This window comes from Canis lupus, chromosome 3 (genome assembly GCF_011100685.1).
Source record: "Canis lupus familiaris isolate Mischka breed German Shepherd chromosome 3, alternate assembly UU_Cfam_GSD_1.0, whole genome shotgun sequence".
Taxonomy (NCBI): domain Eukaryota; kingdom Metazoa; phylum Chordata; class Mammalia; order Carnivora; family Canidae; genus Canis; species Canis lupus.
In genome coordinates this window covers 84,219,567-84,240,329 of record NC_049224.1, presented here as the reverse complement: position 1 = coordinate 84,240,329, position 20,763 = coordinate 84,219,567, and the positions used below count along the sequence as shown (strand labels likewise).

Here is a 20,763-nt window from a genome sequence, read left to right as displayed (position 1 = left end):
AGAGAACACTTGCTCACTTTTAAGAATAAATATAAATATCACTTCTCCTTGAATTTTTTCTTGCTAGTCCTAGATAGTACTATTCCCTTAGTTTTGCAACCATTATATATTTATTATACATCTGTCATTGCACTTGCCATATTTAACTTTACTTGTTTTACTTTTTGTATATCTGGCTTCTAACCTAGAGTCTGGCATCTATATATTTGCTAGATAAATAATTTATATTCAGAAATTCATTTATTTGGCTTCTAATATTTATGCATATTTAAATCATTCAATAAATATGTCAGTCACTGTGGTAATAAACTTGCTATCAAGGTTTGTTCAAGAGGAGTGTGACTTGAAGTGGAGATGTTATGAAAAAGGTAATGTAGGAAGTATAGATATATATTCTAGATTCTCAATATTGTTCATGGACTGTCTAGTGATCCCTTTCTGTGGGACACATTTATGTTTCCTGGTATTCTCAGCTCCTCAGGTCCTGACAGTATCTGTGGTAGCAATATTTTATTCTCCTCTGATGTTGGGACACCGAACCATTTACTTTCATTATATTGACATTGAAGCATGGATTGGAGTCCCAAAGACTTCATTTGAATCCTCGCTCTGCTGTTTCTGGGGATGTGATCTTGAGCAGGTTACTCATGAATCTCCTTTCCTCTCTGAAAAATGGAGAAAATATGTGTCTTACACTGGGTTGTAGGAATTAAGTTATGAACATAAAATAGCATTGGTTCTAGAATGTAATAGGTGTTTCTTATTAGGTAAAATCATTTAAATTTTTTAAGATTTTATTTTAGAGAGAAAGAGTGGGGAGGGGCAGAGGGAGAGGGAGAATCTCAAGCAGACTCCACGTGGAGTGCAGACCCCAATTAACGGGCCCAGTCTCATGACTGTGAGATCATGACCTGAGCCGAAATCAAGATTCGGACACGACTGAGCCACACAGTCGGCCCGAGGTGAAATAATTTTAGTTCATTAAACTTTATTTTTGCAGAATCAGACCGAGCATTTGTTTGGCCTCGAGGAGAGGAAGACCAGCTGGAATTTAAGAGTGGTGTTGGTTGCTGACTTTGGTTGTTTTATTCTATTTCGGCTGATTTCTTTTTCTTTAGTAGAAAGTGCTGTTCTTGATTCAGAGAAAAGAAAGGAATGCTCATTGTACAATGCTAAAAGATTGTCACACTATATTGCATTTAACACGAAGTGAGGGCATGGAGCAGAGGAAATTTGTCATGTGGCTGTCCAGCATCAAGCACTGGGTCTGGCACATTATTAGGAACTCCATATCATGTTTAACTGAACAAATAAATTCAGTTTAGATATCTGAAACATGTTTCTGGTTATGGAGTACATGATATGCACTGGTGCATTTTGGGTAGGTAATGTAGGTATCAATGAGATGTTGGCAAAGGAGAACCATTTTGGTATTTTGGCAGTTGTCTTTGAAACCATTATACCAGATTCATTATATACACAGATCTTTTGTAATAGATTGTGTATTTGAAAATAAATTTAGGTCAGCTAATTTGAGTTAAAATGATGACTTGTGCTGAATTAACCTAGAAGGGAAACAATTGAGAAAGAAGTGAAAAAGACTTTAGAACAGGTAATGGGGTTCAGAATTCTCAACTATTCTAAGTTAGATTTGTAGTCTTTACATCACTGTACCAAAAGGAGATAAGATTTTATTTAAGGAAATGGATCCTCTTGCCATAACTTCAACTCCTATCTTTCCTTTCCTTCTGCTCCAGCATGGCAAAACACCAAATCCTAGAGCAATGTTCATCATTTCCCTCCTCCATTCCTTGGAGGCAGGGAGTATTGCATGCTGCTAGGATTACAGTAGCACTTCCTGACAGCTGTGCCTCCTAGCCTTGCCTCCATTCTATTTTCCACTGTCACCAGAATGATCTTTCTATAGCGAATCTGCTTGTGTTAGGCTTCTTGAAAATCTATGGGCTTCTCATAGTTTTCAGTATAAAAATTCAAATTCCTTAGTTTGGAAAATGACTCTTAGAGATCTGGCCCCTTCTTACCAATCTTTTACTTGATCTCTTTTCTTTTTTCCATATATTCTTTGTACTCCAGACATACTAACCAGTGGCATTTCCTCCCTTCATCTCCTCTAACACCATGCAAGTAGTGTGTTCAGTCGTTCCTAACCTAATATAGTAGTCCACATGCTTCCCTTCTCACTAGACTGTGAGCTTTTTTGAGTATAGGATACTCTTAATATCTCTTTTAATTCCTCATGCCTGTCATTAGTTTGCACAGTATAGAAGCCTAGAAGTTTATAATTGAGTTACTGTATGAAGTAACAATTTATCAGAGACATAAAATTGCCTAGCTAAGTCCTGAGTATTATGAGCATGAGAAATAGTACATGGTTCCTGCTTTTTTCATAAGTTCAGTTGTGTAGGCAAAATGACCCATGAAGCAGTTAGAAATTGATAAAGTACAACATCAAAAGAGGACTTAGGTTGAATGATTTGAGAATAAAATATAATCAGATTTCAAGTTCCTTGGCATTTCAGATCTGCTCTTTATTTTTCTTCTTAATATTTACCACTGCTAACATGCTCTACCTTTTACTTATTTATCTTATTATACTCACCTTCCCCACTATGCTGCTAGTGAGGAATTTTTATTTCTTTTTTCATTATGGTATTTCCAATGCCTGACACATGTAGATGATCAATAGATGTTTGTTGAGTGGATGGACTAGTGTTTAGAGAAGGAACTAATCCCTAGAAGATAGTACAGGTATTGTACAGAAACTCTTCTGGAGAAGTTACATCCTGAAACAGACCTCCAAAGGTAGTGTTTTATTAAATAAATTAATTTTAAGTACAAAAATACCAATTTTATTTTTATATGAATTTTTTCAGATCATATGTTCCTCCTAATTTTCTTTTAAAGCTTTATAAAGTTTTTAGAGCCTTCATCATTCACTTCTTTTAGAGTTTGACACAGTTAACAACAAAGCCTATTTAATCAAATGCTAACCCTTGTATAATCATTGCAATAACATTTTCACTTCGTATATTTATTAGCAAAATGAAATATGTAAAAAAATAGGTCTGCTGGAGGCAGTAACATATTGTATTCAGGTCCTCTTTATTCCATGTATTATGGTAACGTGGGAGCTTATCTTTTACTTCACATCCATTCAAAATAAGTACAAATGAATGTGAACTTGTAGGAATATCAGGGTTCTGGTTGTTTTGTGAAGTAGGGATCATAATTGACCATTGTGCCTGTAAGTTCTTAGGTTTTAGCAAACCTTGATTAGAGTTTTAAATACACACACACACACACCACACACACATAGACACGCACCATATAATTTAGGATTGCGTTTCCCCTTTTAAAGTTTCCTTTTCTCTTTGCTTTTCTTCTAAGACTAAAGAAATTAAAATTAGATTTTGAATTGAAACTATTAAAAATGTTAACTTCCCAAAATGAGTTACAACTGGAACATGCAGGTAATACAGATTTGCATTATTTAAAAAAAACAAACAAACAAACAAACACCAAAAAACCATTAATTGGTTTCCAGTAGTGGCTTCTTGCAATTTTTTTTCCTAAGCACAGAATTAGATTATTTCTTAGGCCATTCTAACTGTAGTAGATCTTAGTACACTTCTTGACTACTTTATTTTAGAGGTGTGGTAACTAAGACACAAGGACAAGTGATTTATACAAAATCAGGCAGTTAATTTATAACAGGGCCAGAATGATAAAGTAGATTTTTAACTACTGTTGAGAAGACCAGGCTATGTCTATTTCTGGAATACATGTGGATCTGATGATGTTAAAAAGGGTATTTTAGTGACCTGGTAAAATAGTTAGAAGTCCTTGAACTTCATCAGTCCTCCAGTCGGTCAGATAGGGTGTAAGTGAAATTTTGGCAGAATTTTTTCATTTTAGTGTATAGGCTATTTGAGTCAACAGGTAACTTTTATTAATTCAATTTTAAGCTTCGAAAAGCCTTAAATTGTCTCTAAGTTAGTTGTTAGGTTTTGAAAGCCTGAATGTAGAAATTTATATATTTACCGTACAAACAGGTTTAACCAATAAATATATATTAAAAAAAATGAAGAATATGATTTTAAAAAATTCAGTCTTTTTCTTCAGTTTTGCCTTGTTAAATTTATGTATTTTACAAGGTATTCATATGGGTAGGCTCTGATTTTTAAATAGAAAAGTGAAAAAAAGTTTCTAAGTATCATGTGACTCTTCTGTATATCCCTTTCTCTGTATTCTCTGAGGTATTTTCCTAGGATTCACATTTTAATTAAACTGAATTCTTCAAAAATAGGGCTTTGTATTCTGTGGTTTTTAGTTTTTGTTTTTGTTTTTGTTTTTTAGGAAGGGGTTCTATTTTTGGTGAGGGGGAATAAGTGGGAATCCCTGGGTGGCTCAGCGGTTTAGCGCCTGCCTTTGGCCCAGGGCGTGATCCTGGAGTCCCAGGATCAAGTCCCACATCGGGCTTCCTGCATGAAGCCTGCTTCTCCCTCTGCCTGTGTCTCTGCCTCTCTCTCTCTCTCTCTGTCTCTCTCTCTCTCTGTGTGTCTCTCATGAATAAATAAATAAAATCTTAAAAAAAAAAAAAAGAAAGTGGTTCAAGATGTGAAGAATGCAGGCAGCTTGAAGTCAGTACTGGAGTTACTTGTTGTAATTGCCTAATAATTCATTGAATTAAGTTACGTATTTTTAGTGAGTTGTGTTCATGTATTATACTTTCGGTGACTCTGCTAGACTTTTAAAAACCTTTTGATTTGACTTAGTCTGAAATTTAATTTGTTATTTTTCTTTTAAATTATATTCTCTTAACTATAGTCTGTGTTTTGGTATAGTGAGTTAGTGATGGCCCCTTTTATTCTGTTTCAGATCCCTGCCTGTCACTGAGTCCACCATGCTTCACAGAAGAAGACAGATTCAGTCTGGAAGCTCTTCAGACAATACATAAACAGATGGATGACGACAAAGATGGTGGAATTGAAGTAGATGAAAGTGATGAAGTAGGTGGAAAGCTTTCCCTGTTAATTCTCTTAAATTTTCCCATTATTCATCATGTGACTCCACTTCATCTTTAGTATCTTTAGTTTTTCTCTTTGCATTCTAATTTTACCAATTGTATTTACATGGTTTTCCTTTTTCTTCATGCATATACAAGTCTTCCCACTTTTATAAGAATCCTCAGTCTCATGTTCTTGCATTTATCAAGCATACATCCTGTTCTATTGGTTATTATCTGTCACTGCTTTACAAACCACCACAAAGCTTAGTGGCTTAGGATGACAACAGTCTTTTTTTAAATTTTTATTTATTTTTTAATCATTTCTCCTGATCCTCTAGGTTAACTGGGCTCGGCTGGGTACATTTTCCATTCCTCTCTTTTATGGGCTGAGGTTACTGTGGAGGTTGCATTCTGCTGGGGCTGGAATAATGGCCTCTCAGCCTTTGCAGTCTCTCCCCATGTGACCTCTCATCATTCAGAATCTAGCTCAAGCTTCCTTACAGCATGGCAGCTGGCTTCCAGGGGATAGTGTTCCAGGAAAACAAGTTCTTGTGTGAAAGTGCTTGTCATGCTTCTGCTTGCCAGTGCCTGTTAATATCAAATTGGCTTAAAACAAGTTATTCGGCTAGCTCACAGTCTGGGTGGGAGAAGATTATATAAGGGCATGAATGCCAGGAGATGTGATTTATTGGGGGTCATCCATGTAATCTGTACCTACTGTACAAATAAATCATGTTTTATTTCATAAGCATTATCATTTTCCCCTTCACATCTGTGTAGATCCCTCTTAGTTTCTCAATAGAAGTCTTTTTCTTTATTTGGTTGGAGTCTTACTCTAGCCAAGACCCTTGTTGGTTTTTTAGGCCTCTTCAATCTCTTTCTTAAATTTGTCATGATTGAGATGCTTCTCTTTTAGTTTATATGATACTAAATTACATTTTTCTTCATCATTATTTAAAGTTACGTAACAGTGACATTCTCTAATCACATTGTTAACTAATGGTAGCATTCTCTAAAGGTTAATTCTTGACCTCCTCTGTAACAGGTTTACCTTGGGAATGCTCATCCTTTGGTAGGCTGCAGTTGATTCTTGCATCACTAAGCCGGTGCAGATTCCTGACCTACATATATTGTTTTCTTCTTGATGTTTTTTGGGGGCTTGCTCTTTTGCTTTCAAGTTAGTTTGTCTAAAATAAAATCCCAGCTCCCCTCCTCAGTGAGAGAACAGTGAACAATCTCTCACTGTTCAGTAGCACTTCTAGACCTACTTCTCCCTAGTTTTAATTCTTTTCAATCAGGTGTCATCAGACTTTTTTTGTAAAGGTCCAAGTTACAGGTTAAAATGTATCCCCCACAAAAAATCATATTTTGAAGTCTTAACTTCCAGTAACTTAGATTGTGATCTTATTTGGAAGTAGGGTAATTTCAGATGTAATTAGTTATGATAGGGCTATACTGGAGTAGTGTAGACCCTTAATCCAATAGGACTGGTATCTGTGTAAGAGAGGAGAGTACCACATGGTGACACAGACACTGGGGAAAAGATGAACCTATGACAGTGGAGGCAGAGATTGGAGTTATGGAGCCACAAGTCAGGAAATGGCAAGGATTACTGGTGACACCAGAAGCTAAGAGGAAAAAGCATGGAATAGATTTCTCTGTTTTTATAGAACTCAATTTTCTCAGTGGTCAGGTGGGTGGGACTGAAAATCCTAACCCTCTAATCATTTGGTCTTTCTGCTGAGTAGCCCCATCCCAGGGTGATTGAGAGGCCCTGTTCCAAGTCCTCTTTTAGCATGAACTCAGGTGTGATCAAAAGGGGCAAAATACCCCCCTTACAGTCAGGAACTTCCAAGGATTTGAAGAGCTCTGTGCCAGGAACCAAGGACAAAGACCAAATATCACAATATCATATCACAATTACAGAAACATTTAAATCTAAAAAAAAAAGAGCAAAAATTCACATTTTTTTAATTATTAAAAATACCTTCCAAGGAAAGATCTGTTAAACTTGTGTATAATATATAGACAGAGAAGGATTAAGTAAGCTTATGCAGGTATTTGACAGCCTATTTAAATGTATCTGATTGCATAATAGTTCCTCGAATTACAAGTTATTTTAATCTTTTTAACCTCATCATCAGATATTAAATGCTCAAATGTGTGAAGTGTTATCATTATTACTGTGCCAAAGTAAGGAAGCATGGCTATATAATTTATACTTCAGTGGAATACACCTTGAGTCTTTTAAATTTCAGTGGAATTCTAAACATTTTATAATAAAAGTTAGAATTAAAAACCTTATATGTTAAAATGTAAAGTTTATGTTAAAAGAACTTAGAACTCTGTGAGTATGATAGGTGAGCTTTAATGTTTAGAAATAGGACATGTTATTCTTCTCTCTGTATTTCTTCTAATATTAATTTTCAAAAGCAAATAAGGTATGTCTTTATATTTTATTAGTACCTTACAGCATCCTGTATGGTAGCTACTAGCTATATTTGGCTGTTGGGCGCTTAAAATTGAGATAAGTGTAAAATACATTTCAAATTTTGAATATGAGAAAATTAAAATATTTAGACTTTAAAATATTGATTACCTGTTGGAAATGATAGTATTATGGACATACTGGATTACATAAAATATGATATAAAACTAAAGTCACATGTTTCTTTTTATTTTTTAATGTGACTTCTAAAAAATGTAACATCCCATGTATAGATTAAATTGATTTGTATTGGAGGTACTGATTTAGACTGTGGCATGTTGTAGGCTTTAAGGGATGAGTTGTTAATTCTGTGGTTCTTGGACTATTTCAGTGCCTTCTGTTCAGCATAGCTACATCTTGATTTGTGTTTCTTGTTGAAGTGTCTCTTCTTTAAAGAAGTAAATGGTAATATCATTATGGGCTTCTAGCAATCATCATTAGAAAACTTCATGAGTTTAATAGGAAACCTTAAAATTAAAAAAATTAAAGTACTTAATTTCTTGTGATTTTTGGCTTAAAATGTTACTTTTTTAAAATTTAGAAAAATATTGAGCATTTGAAAATGTTACTTGAAAACTTAATTTTTTCCTCTTTAGTGCTTCTGCTTCTGCTTTTGTTTTTGTTTTTGGTCATATAAGAAAGCATTTACTCTTCTAATTTATTCATGCACTTAATATTGAGTTTATAGTTGAAGATCTGTTTATGCTGGATACTCAAATACAAAACAGAGTCCCACATAAATCTTCAAGCCCTTAAGTGGACATTCTGTTGGATGCTTGTGAAAAGGCAGACAAACAAAAAACAAAATAAGCAGGAAAGAGGGGGATGAGGACAGATCGATGATGGGTAGCTGTAATTTTGAATAATATGCTCTCAGTAGGCCTCATTGGGAGGGTAACATTTAAAGTGTATATTGTATGCAGTACTTGGACAAGTAAGAGAGTAAATATTTGGCAGTTTTTCAGAGCTATTCTCAAATTGAAAATAGAGGACATGAGTGTATTAGACAGGATGTTAAGCTTTTGCTCTTCAGGTCATTGTCTTCTGGCCCACTATCAAAAAAGATTATATGTCAGTGTATGCTCAATCTGTGACCTGTTTAGATTGAGTTTTTGATTACAGTCAAGTTCTGCCAATATTGAAGATATTTTTTTTGGAAGGTGTAGGTACTTGATTAAGAAATACTTTAAATAAGAGAAATGAATGGTTTCATTGGCCTGAACACAGTGTAGGAAGCAATGAGAATTTATATTGTTACTGTCTGCTTTGTGACTGAAAACTTTATTACAGTTTCTAGTGTGTATGAACTTCATTTGTTTTTACTTTTCCTCTTTTTAAAGAAAAATTTAAAAATCATTTTTTCCTAATTTTTCTTCCTTTTAATCTGCGCTTACCTTTTACTGATGTCATGTGGAATAAGTAGTTTTAATTTATGTTATCAGTTTGATATATATATATACACACACATATATAATTAATTAATTAATTAATTAATTAATTTTAAAACCAACTTACATTAAAAACCTGGTTGTACCTGGTATTTCAGTTTTTCTTACATTTAGCTAATATGCCTGAAAAGCACTTCTGTCATCATTTGTCTATACACTTCTTAGAAGACTTCATTAACAGCATAGATGGGTGTGTGTGAAACAAGGAGAATTGCTACAGTAGGCAAAAGTAGGGTTAGAAAAACCTCTTTAAAATAGTATCAATGAGTTTTGAATTATGTGGAGTACTATTTCCAAAGGAATAAATGCATGTATTTATTTATTTTTACTGAACATTTTAAGTTAAGATTTTAACTTACATAGTATCGTTTGCCAAGTAACAAATTCCCTCCCTGCCCCAAACTTGGTGGCTTACAGCAGCGTATGTTTATCATCTCAGTTTCTTTGGGTCTGAAATCTAGGTGCAGCTCAACTGAGTCTTCTGGCTATGGATCTTTCATTGAAGCTATTAAGATGTCAGCTGGTATTGTAATCTCCTCAAGACCTGATACGTGGTGGATCCACTTCAGCGCCTACTCATGTGGCTCTTGGCCCCACGGGTCTTCACTGGTTGTTGGTTGGAAGTAACAGTTAACCTGCCACATGGCTTTCTCCACAGGGCAGCTCGTAATATGGCAGTGAGCTTCCCTCAGAGTGGGAGGGAGCTCTCAGAGAGAGAGATTGCTAAAAATCAAAGTATGTTCCCTGGACAAAGCAGCAACTTTTGGAAATGCAAATTCTCAGGACCCATCCCACACCTACTGAATGAGAAATGTGGCAGTGGGGCCCAGAAATCTGTATCTTAACAAGTCTTCTGGTGATTCTGATGCCCACATTATCCTTTAATAAGTCTTAGAGTTGTTTTTGCACTATACTTTTCTTTTTTTAAAATTATTTTATTTATTTATTCATGAGAGATATGCAGAGAGAGAGGCAGAGACACAGGCAGAGGGAGAAGCAGGCTCCCTGCAGGAAGCCTGATGTGGGACTTGATCCCAGGATCATGACCTGAGCCAAAGGCAGATGCTCAACCACTGAGCCACCCATGTGTCCCTGGACTATACTTTTATAGCAGTTATTATAATTTCAGGCAAATTATTTATATTTGGCTATTGTAATGATCTTATAAAAGATTTTGTTTCCTGCCCCTGTACTTTGTGATTTCACTTTGCCCAAGTTCTACCTTAAAATTTTCTTAATATGCTCTACTGGAAGTTGTAAACGTGTGACACAGTAATTATTATAGTAATATATTAATTGTTACTGGAAAGCAGGGTGTGCATGTATTTTGGTGGGAGGAGGATTCTTTGCTTTCATTAAAAAGTAAAATGATTCTGTAACCTAGACTGGTTAAGAATCCTTGTTTAAATTATTGAGACAGATCTTGAGAAAGTGTCTTTATTATTTTATAGTTGTACTTAGGATATTTCTTGAGTTCTAAGTTTGTTTCCTTGCTTCAGCACTTGTTTAGTTGAATATCCAGGCTCTTTATGTCTTGTCTTGACAATTGTAGTGTCTCTTTACTGGGCTTCCTTCTCTGTGTCTTGCTTTTCCAGTTAATTTACCAACTGCTATTATTTTTCTGTTTATGATATTTGGTAAGAACGGATTCTCCCAGACTGACTCCTTCCTTCCTTCCTTCCTTCCTTCCTTCCTTCCTTCCTTCCTTCCTTCCTTCCTTCCATCCATCCATCCATCCATCTATTTATATTTTTTATTAAAAATGTTTTTAAATCGGCTCCATGCCCAGCATGGAGCCAAATATGGGGCCTGAACTTGCAACCCTGAGATCAAGACCTGAGTTGAGATCAAGAGTTGGACGCCTAACTGACTGGGCCACGCAGGCACCCCTCTTCTAGCCTGTTTCTATTCATGTATTTTCTTGTTCCTCAAAGCAACCACCATAGAAACCAGAAGACTTACTCCTACCCTACCATGTCTTGCCATCCAGATGGTCTTGCCTCTCCCCCTCTGACTCTGATGTATTAAATGGATATACCCTCTTCTTGATGTGTCTTTAGTGGGATGTCATTTGAGAAACACCATGGGTATTATCTAGTTCAGTACATATGGATTAAGTGGGCTTTTGTACTGCAGTAAGTAGGTAGGTACTTAAAGTAAGTTTCTGTGGAAAGATGTGTTTCAAATGGCAAATACACACACTCTTAGATACTACCAGTTTATAAACTGAGAATGAATGATCTATAGCAAAAACTTTTGAAATCATCTTATGACCTTAAAACATTCAACCCAATACCTTTGGCCTCTTTTCTGGGAAGTTACTACAACCCCTGCTTCCACTAGTAAATCTTTTGCCCCTCTTCTCCAAATGATTTCCACTTTATTTAGTCAGAATATCAGAATATCTGAAACGTTTTCACTAAAAAAAGCCCTTTCCCATTCCTGTTAACATTAGTTTTTCATTTTCCTTAAAAGGAGTTTCGTATTAAATACTGTTACACACTGGAAGGGGGAAGAGCAGCAGGGGTGTGAATCAGGATCTGTGTCTGTACTGCTTCAGTTCAGCCTGACTGTACAGCCAGTCCTGCTCCTCTCCTCCCCCAGGCATTTTCGGATCACAGCATGGCATCGCATTTATGTAATATATTTTTTTGAGAGTTTAGCACACTTCGCATATTGTCTCATCTCCTAAAAAATCTGAGTTTCAGTGTACAAAACCTATCTATTCCTCTTTCACAAAGGAATTAAATAAAATTGTACCTTTACTGTAATATTAATTCTATCTGCCTTTTATAATTGTTGTTGTTTTGGATAAGGTGACATATAATTCATCATTCAAACTGGCATACTTTTGAAAGTAAAAGAGAGTATTTGTTTTTATTACTCCTCCTACCTGCCAGTCTTTTTACAGGGTTACTAGCCCTGGAGAACTATAAGGCTATTAAACTCCGTTGATAAAGAGAACCTATTTAAGATGAAGGAATATTTTGCCTTGATCCTGAAAATGTTTCAAATAATTGATAGAAAATATTTGAGAGCCTTTCACTTTAATAATTACACCAGGATGACAGGCATAAATGAGGAGTGTCCTAGGCAAATGGGGCCATATAATTAACTCACTCTATGTCTTACCACAGTCTACTTTCCACTGTAATGCCCTTTGTCTATGTCTTGCTCACTTCACTTAAGTGGCTATTAAATTGATCCAAGTATTGTGCCAAGGATTGTGCTATTAGTAAAGCTTTGATCTATTTCAATTCGGTTTATCATGCTAAGTCTTTATGTGTGGGGCACCTTGTTTTCTAGTAACATGACAGAGACTTTGACATAATTCTATTTTTCCTAGAGTTAAGTGATTTTTTTTGTCTTTTCTTTAGAAATAATAGTTTAACTATATATATATATATATACTTTTTTTTTTTTTTTTAATGATAGTCACACAGAGAGAGAGAGAGAGAGAGGCAGAGACATAGGCAGAGGGAGAAGCAGGCTCCATGCACCGCGAGCCTGACGTGGGATTTGATCCCGGGTCTCCAGGATCGCGCCCTGGGCCAAAGGCAGGCGCTAAACCGCTGCGCCACCCAGGGATCCCAGTTTAACAATATTTTTAAATTTTATTTTTATTTTATTTTAAAATAAAACTCATTGACTCTTTCCTTGATTTCTAGAATTTATTAATTTTTAAAATTTATTTATTTATTTAGCACAAGTGGGAGAACGGGCAGAGAGAGAGGAAAAGAGAAAATCTCAAGCAGACTCCATGCTGAGTGTGGAGCTTGATCCCACAATCTTAAGGTCATGACCTGAACTGAAGTCAAGAGTTAGAGCTTAACTGAGTTACCCAGATGCCCCTGGGTTTTTTTTTTTTTTTTTTTGTTTGTTTTCTCTTTTCATTTTTAGTAGAAGTTCCTGGCTTTCCCAGTTACTCATATCTGAAGAATTGTATCCAATAGTCTAAATTTTCCTACTCACCTATCCAATGTTTGGCCTGTCAGAATATCTCCCAGAAGTAAATGCTGCAGTCACTCACCACATGGTGTTCAGAAGACTATTTTTCTCCAGAAAGCTGTTCTTGTGCCCTTAAGGTGGTAAAGTGCTATGCTACATCAGGGAGATGTAAGGTACAATGTTCTTATCCTCAGGATAACCCCACCATATGTTGATTGTAACATCATGTTTATAAAGCATTTATGGTGTCTCACATTATCTTCAGCAATGTTGTTTTGGGATAGGCAGGACAGGTGGTATTCCTGTTTTATACATGAGACGGCAGCTTTGATTATGTTACTTAGGTCCCACAGTGCAGCGGACTGGGCTAGAGCCCATCAGTCTCAACTCCCGTTCACTCCTGAGCATGTTTAGGCACAATTCTAAGTTGTTTTTGAACTCATGTTCAGTTTTGAGCCCTGGACTCTAAAAGAATCTCTTTGGTTACATTCTTGAACTGTGTTTCTGTGACTGACCTCAATTTTAGTTGTAATCCTTTGGGCATTGATGTCAGCTCTTTCATTAGGACTTCATACCTGCTTTTTTCCTGTATTTGTTCTGAATCATCTTGACTTCTGTTTTGAGTGTTATCTTAAGCATGGCTGGAGAACCTACCTTACTTAACTCACCCTAAAGACTACTTTTCACCCCCATATTTCCTTTGGGCTTTCTATCCTGGCTTTGCTGGGTCTGGCCTGGCTTGACTTTGCTCATGGCATTGACATAGTACTGGTACTAACAAGTGTTGATAACTTTCTTTTTATTACTCCTACCTGCCAGTCTTTTTACAGGGTTATTAGCCTTGGAGGACTGAAACTATAAGGCTATTAAACTCAGTTGATAAAGAGAACCTTTTTAAGATGAAGGAATATTTTGCCTTGATCCTGAAAATGTTTCAAATAATTGATAGAAAATATTTGAGAGCCTTTCACTTTAATTGCTAATCCTTGCCAACTGACCTTTATTTTTATATCTCCTAAGTTCCTAAAATTTCTTTGAAGTCTTAATTAGGGAAGTATAGGAATTTTTATGGAATTTAAAAACTATTTTTAAAATTAACTAGATGCTTTGTTTTGTTTTCATTTTTCTTTTATTTTCTTTTACTTGGTTCCTTCAAGGGCTTGGGAAATACGCCTAGGTTCCTAAGGGCGTTGTTGAGCATTCATTTAAAAACAAAACACACCTAAAAAACAAAAAAAAAAAAAACCACCTAATGTTTTAAAGTTCCTATTTATATATAGAGCACTGTACTGAATATGGAGCAGAATGAAAAAACAAGCATAGACTTCCGTGAACTTACCATCTAGTAGGGCATATGCAGCTCTATGTGTCTAATACAAGGCATGTCATGGCATATTACACCGAATCATGGAACTGCTCTTGTGTTTCAGATGAGAAAGTGTATATTTTTTTGAGAAAAATCTGGAAAAGCATGGAGTAGAAGTCCTTGAGATGGGCCTTTGGAAGTGGGCATGGTTTTCACAGGTGGAGATGATGGGTGGGTCACACCAAGAAGAAGGGTGGGGGAGGGAAAAAGCATTAAAGCAAGAATATAATGTACTTATTTACATAACAGCTCTGTTTGGAGTATTGTGGCATGGGAGATAACATTGAAAAGAAATTGCTCGATTTTTTTTGTTCTCTTCCTGCTTCTGGCTACTTCTCCTCTGATATCTTCATTTATTCTTTCTTTTCTTGGACCCTAAAGTGTATGTGTTCCATAGGATTTTTTTTTTTTTTTTTAAATTTTAAGAGCAGTTTAGGTTTACAACAAAATTGAGAGGGAGACACAGAGATTTCCCATATCCAGTCCTACCCACACACACTGGGTGCATTCTCTTTCTTCGTTAGCATCACCCACCAGACTGGTACATTTTTTACCAAGGACTAACCTATGCTGATATGTTGTAATCACTCAAAGTCCAGGGTTGTCCTTAGGGTTTGGTCTTGGTGTTGCATATTCTCTGGGTTTGGACAAATATATAATGACATGCACTCACCATTAAAATACCATACTGGGTATCTTCACTACCCTAGACCTTCTCGGTCTTTATTGTTTCAGGCATTTCTTCTGTTCTTTCTCTGTTTCTTCTGGCACTCCCGTTACATGTATGTTATACTTTTTTGAAGTTGTTTCACAGTCCTCGGATCCTCTGTTCTGGTTTTTTTCAGTCTTCTGGCTTTTTGGTTTTCTGGGTTTCTATTGATATATCTATCTGCCGGGGCAGAGAGTTTTTCTCCAGCTGTGCCTAGTCTACTAATAGGCCCATCAAAGGAATTCTTAATTTGTGTTCCACTGCTCTGTAGTATCTCTTTCTGGTTCTTTCTTAGGATTTCCATCTCTGCTTATATTGCTTATCCATTCTTATATATGGTCTACTTTACTAGAATCCTCAGCGTATTAATCTTGATTGTTTTATTTTTTTTTCTTTTTTTAAATTTTTTTTTAATTTTTATTTATTTATGACAGTTACAGAGAGAGAGAGAGGCAGAGACACAGGCAGAGGGAGAAGCAGGCTCCATGCACTGGGAGCCCGATGTGGGACTCGATCCCAGGTCTCCAGGATCGCTCCCTGGGCCAAAGGCAGGCGCCAAACCGCTGTGCCACCCAGGGATCCAATCTTGATTGTTTTAAATACCTCATCTGATCAGTCCCTACTGTGTCTGGTTTTGATGCTTGTTCTGTCTCTTCGAATGGTGTCTTTTGCCTTCTGGTATGCCTTGTCATTTTTTCTCTAGAGCTAGAGCTAAACATGGTGTATGAGGTAAAAGAAACAGCTGTAAATTGGCCTGTAGTAAGATGGGGGGTGGGGGTTGTTCTGTAGTCTCATGATTACGTCCCAGTCTTTTAGTGAACCTATGGTTCTGGACTGTGACCTTCACAAGTATTTCTCAGTTTTGGTCTTTTTCTTTTCCCTTAGGTGAGACAGGATGGCTAGAGTGATTTGGAGTTGGGTATTACTCTTCTCCCTCTGGAGGGCTAGAGCCTGGTAGGATTGAGTTTTGAGCTTGGTCCGTTAGGCTCTGGTAATACCCCTGCAGGTTGGGCTCTGGTTAACTAGTTCCCCCTGAGGGTGGGCCTGGTTAAGAGGAACATAGAGTGTTCTGGAGAAAAATCTTACAATAGGATTATATCCCAATGAACCCATTCTAAGTTGAAAATATCATTAGTTGGGCAGCCTGGGTGGCTCAGCGGTTTAACACCTTCTTCACCCCGGAGCTGATCCTGGAGACCCGGGATCGAGTCCCACGTCGGGCTCCCTGCAGGGAGCCTGCTTCTCCCTCTGCCTGTGTCTCTGCCTCTCTCTCTCTCTCTCTCTCTGTCTCTCTGTCTCTCATGAATAAATAAATAAAATCTTTAAAACAAAATCATAAGTTGAACATGCCTTTAATAGACTTAACTAACTTCAGCTGTGTTCAGAACACTGATGTTAGCATGGAGTTGATCACACCTTGAGAAGTACTTGAGAAGTACTACTATAGTCTACAACATATAGTCTAACTTTTTTTTTTTAAGATTTTATTTATTTATTCATGAAAGACAGAGAGAGAAAGAGAGAGGCAGAGACACAGGCAGAGGGAGAAGCAGGCTCCCTGCAGGAAGCCTGATGTAGGACTCGATCTCAGGACCCTGGGATCAAGCCCTGAGCCAAAGGCAGACGCTTAACCGCTGAGCCACCCAGGTGTCCAGCCTAGACTTCTTAATTTGCCATTTAAGTCCTTTTATAGTCTGGGCATAATCTATCCTTCTAGCCATTATCATTTACTCTGCAGCTGCTTGATGCACTCTTTACTCTTCCCAAAGTGAACTGCTGACAGATTGCTCTTTGTACATATCTGTATTCTCATGCCCGGAGAGGCCTTTCACTCATGATTTCTCTCATTCTCTTCCTTTCCCATTTTGCATGTTCTATCTATCTTACAAGATTAATTTTAATATTTAGCTGAAATGTAACTTCATCCATATAAAGCTTCCCTGTTTATTTTTGTGTTTTCTTCCATCATTCTTCAAAGCCAGAGAAATCCCTTGCTTTGTACTATGGTCTTCGTTGCTTTCTAGTTTAGCTTGATCCTATTTCCATTTCATTTCCTCTGTCAGCCAGCTCTGTGTTTTACCTGTCTCACCTTACTTATATAGCATATGTGTGTGGTGATAGAGGGAACTTGAACTCCTTCAGTAGGCTATCACTAGGAGGCCCAGCAAGCCAGCATTCCTGGAATACCAATATAGGATTGTCCTATTCAGAGAAGTGGGTTACAGGGATTCTAGCCACTAGCGGGGGCAGAAGGAGTGACAGTGGCCAGGCATTTCAGCTTTGTGAAGGCATTTGGCACGCCAGGGGCTACACGCACCTGCCCATGCCTGCCCCACCACCACCACTGTGGTGCCCAAGAGGAAGGTCAGCTCTGCTGAGGGGGCAGTAAAGGAGGAGCCAAGAGGAGCAAGGTTGTCATCTAAACCTGCTTCTGCAGAAGTGGAAGCCAATCCAAAAATGGCAGCAGGAAAGGATAAATCTTCAGATAAAAAAGTGCAAATAAAAGGGAAAATGGACACAAAGAGGAAAAAGGCTGAAGAGACTCATGAAGAAACAAGACTTACCTACAGAAAACAGAGAAACTAAAAATGAGGAGAGTCTGCCTGTGATGCAACAGGAGAGAAAGAAGCCAAGTTTGCTTAATATCATATGCCATGTCTTATCAGTAGTCTCTCTCTCTCCCTTCTTATACAATCCAGAGGAATATTTTTATCAGCTGTTTTGTAAATAAATTTTTTTCATAGCTCTAGAAATATTTTTAAGGAGAGACTCCCACCTTATCCCATTTTTTATGAGTAAGTGCTTTTTTAAGAAGTAAAATCATTTCTTAGTTGTTCATTTTTTGGTACAGCAAGAAAATACTGGGATATTGGGTATGGGAGGCTTTGATTGTCTTGGGTGTCAGCCTGGCATTCTGTAGATAGGGGTAGTCTTTATATCCTAGAACACAAAGCATGCTAAGTGGCAGTTTGAAGTCTGCTGTGAGTGTAATGTATCTTGAACATTTTAAATTACTTCTGTTCCTGTGTTGCTTTTGGTAAAATTGTTTCCTCAAGAAAGCTGCTCCTTGATCTTGGCTCTCCCTGTCTGAATTTTGTATACTCTGTAACATCTTTGGTTGTAGTAGTACAGTTTTCCTAGTAATTTTGTTAATGTGCTGTGATAGATTAAAATTCCCGTATGTAGTGTGTATGATACTAAATTGTGAATTTGTGGGACTTAACTGTGTAACATCATACAATATTTGAAGATATTTGTGCTTGATATCCTGTTAAGGAAAGTTTACAGATTTTAAGCTGGAAAGTCACTGGAATAACTGCTTAGAAAAGAATTGCAAGGCGTGATTTTTTTTTTTAGGAATTTTGGTACATACATGAAGTGTGTAGAAATGGAAATGCCTTTACTAACAAAAAATGAGCAACTAATAAAATCTCAATTGTGACAAAACTAAACCACCAAAAAACACAAAGAAATTGGTTATAGTAATTTTTTTAAAGATTTATTTATTCATTCATTCATTCATTCATTCATTCATGATAGACATAGAGAGGGAGAGAGAGGCAGAGACACAGGCAAAGGGAGAAGCAGGCTCCATGCTGGGAGCCCAACGTGGGACTCGATTCCGGGACTCTAGGATCCCACCATGGGCCAAAGGCAGGCGCTGAACTGCTGAGCCACCCAGGGATCCCTGGTTATAGTTATAACCTTGAGTTTCAGTAATGGAAGTATTTTAAATCTTCTACCCTGAAAAACCAAAAAAAAATGATAAAAAGTCATTTGCAAAGTATAATATGTGGCAAATTAATGTAATCTCTTAGAGGTTGGCTTAGTGAACATAAGAGATGAGCAGTATTAGAATAAATAATATCTTTTTAATGAATAAAATTGTGCCCATAAAAGGTCATGAGTTTTTTGAAATTCTTGATGGTTTAAATATTTGAGGTATATTTTACATTCAATTCAGTGCAGAAGTTTTAGCTATACAGTTTCATGAATTTTGACAAAGGTACATACCCATATATCTTCCACCTGCCTCAATTGTGATATAGGACATTTTGGTCTTCAGATTTTGAAACTCTTACTTTCTTTTGTAGAAGACAGTGAAGAGAAATCTTTGTGTTGTATAAAATCTATTAAGTATAATTGGTCAGTATTTTTCCTTTACTTTCCCATTGCTAGTTAATTTCCCATACTTTGTGGTATGCTTAACATCTTATCCAATGATGTGATAACTAACCAGAGATCTTAGGATTGGGGTGAGGAAGTTTTTCCTCTCTCCTTGTCAGAGGTCGTATAGGGCCCCTGGGGATGTGCATCTACCTTCAGTTTTGGCTATAAACTATATATTCTCTCCTGTTACTGTTGATTTGTGCTCCTTTATTAGTTGGTTTGTGCTCCTTGCAAAAGTGAATTCTTCTACTTGAGCCCTCCACCTCGTCTCTCATCTCCCCTTGGCAACTCTAGGACAATACTTCAGCAATTTTCCATTTTCTACTGGATTTTTCCCATCTGATGCAAACCTGCCATTGTTTTCCCACATCATAAACACAATAGTATAAAAACTTCTCCTGACTCTTTCTCCCTTTGGTTATGGTGCCATTCCTTTGTCCTTTTCCAACAAGTTCCCTCCAAAGGATTTGTATACTGTTTTTCTCATCTCGTTCTTTCTTGAACTCCCTTAAGCTTTTGCCTCTGTTATTTCTCCAAAATTGTTCTTACCCTGCTCAGATTTCCATCTGGTATTATCTTCCTTCTGCTTACAGGGTTTTTAAAAACATTTCTGGCAGTACAGGACTTCCTGTGATAAACTCTTACTGTTTGTATGTCCAAAAAAGTTTTTCTTTTGCCTTCATTTTTGGAGGATGTTTTTTGCTGGGTAAGAATTGTAGGGTTAATGGTTTTTTACTTTCATGTTTTAATATGCTTCCCTCGTGAGTGGTCTCTGGATTGTATTGTTGTCTGACAAAAATTCTGCTGTCCCTTATATCTGTTCCTCTGTATCTTTTGTGTCTTTTATCTCCCCTCCTTCACCCAGTTGCTTTTAGATGACTCTCTTTATCCCTGGTCTTAAGCCATTTGATTCTGATGTATATTGGTGCAGTGTTAAAGAACACTGTTTGTTTCTTATCTTGAGGTATATTGATCTTCTGGGATCTGTGGGTTTATAATCTTAATAAAATTTGGAAAAATTTTGGTCATCATTCTTCAAGTATATATTTTTTGTCACTCCCTCTTGGGCTCCTTATGTACACCAATTACACTTATGTTAGGCTACTTGACATTGTACCACAGTTCACTCTCTGATTTGATCTTATGCTTATTGTATTTAAGTTTGCTGATATTTCCATCTGTCATGTTTATTATTAATCTCATTTAGTGTATTTTTCATCTCAGTCATTGCAGTTTTAATGTTTAGAATTTTGATTTGGGTCTTTAGAAAAAAAACCACTTCAGTCCTTCATGTCTCCATTAACATGCTCCGTATTTATTCTGACTTCTTAAATAGGTAGAATATAGCTATGATAACTTTTAATGCCTTTGTTCATTAATTCTCTCACCTTTTCAATTTTTGAATTGGTTTTGATTGACTTTTCTCTTAGTTGTTGGTTGTTGTTTCTATATCTTCACATACCTGGCAATTTTTACATTGGGTGTCAGACATTGTGGGTTTTACCTTGTTGGGTACTGAGTATTTTGTATACATTGTATTCTTAAGCTTTATTCTAGGGAATGGTTAAGTTATGTGGAAACCGTTTAATTCCATTGGCTTGTATT

The 20,763-nt window shown here is 36.7% G+C and overlaps 1 protein-coding gene and 1 pseudogene across 5 annotated transcripts in view; both read left to right on the top strand.

Annotated features, from left to right (window-relative positions):
* STIM2 (stromal interaction molecule 2) overlaps positions 1-20,763 on the top strand; it is a 143,022-nt gene that overhangs the window by 56,698 nt on the left and 65,561 nt on the right. For all 5 annotated transcript variants that reach the window (XM_038533537.1, XM_038533536.1, XM_038533533.1 and 2 more), the window contains exon 2: positions 4,900-5,030. In XM_038533537.1, the coding sequence (XP_038389465.1) occupies positions 4,983-5,030 (48 nt within the window). In that variant the 5' untranslated portion in view covers positions 4,900-4,982. The remainder of the gene's footprint in view (positions 1-4,899; positions 5,031-20,763) is intronic.
* On the top strand, positions 15,706-17,631 carry LOC102155024 (annotated as a pseudogene).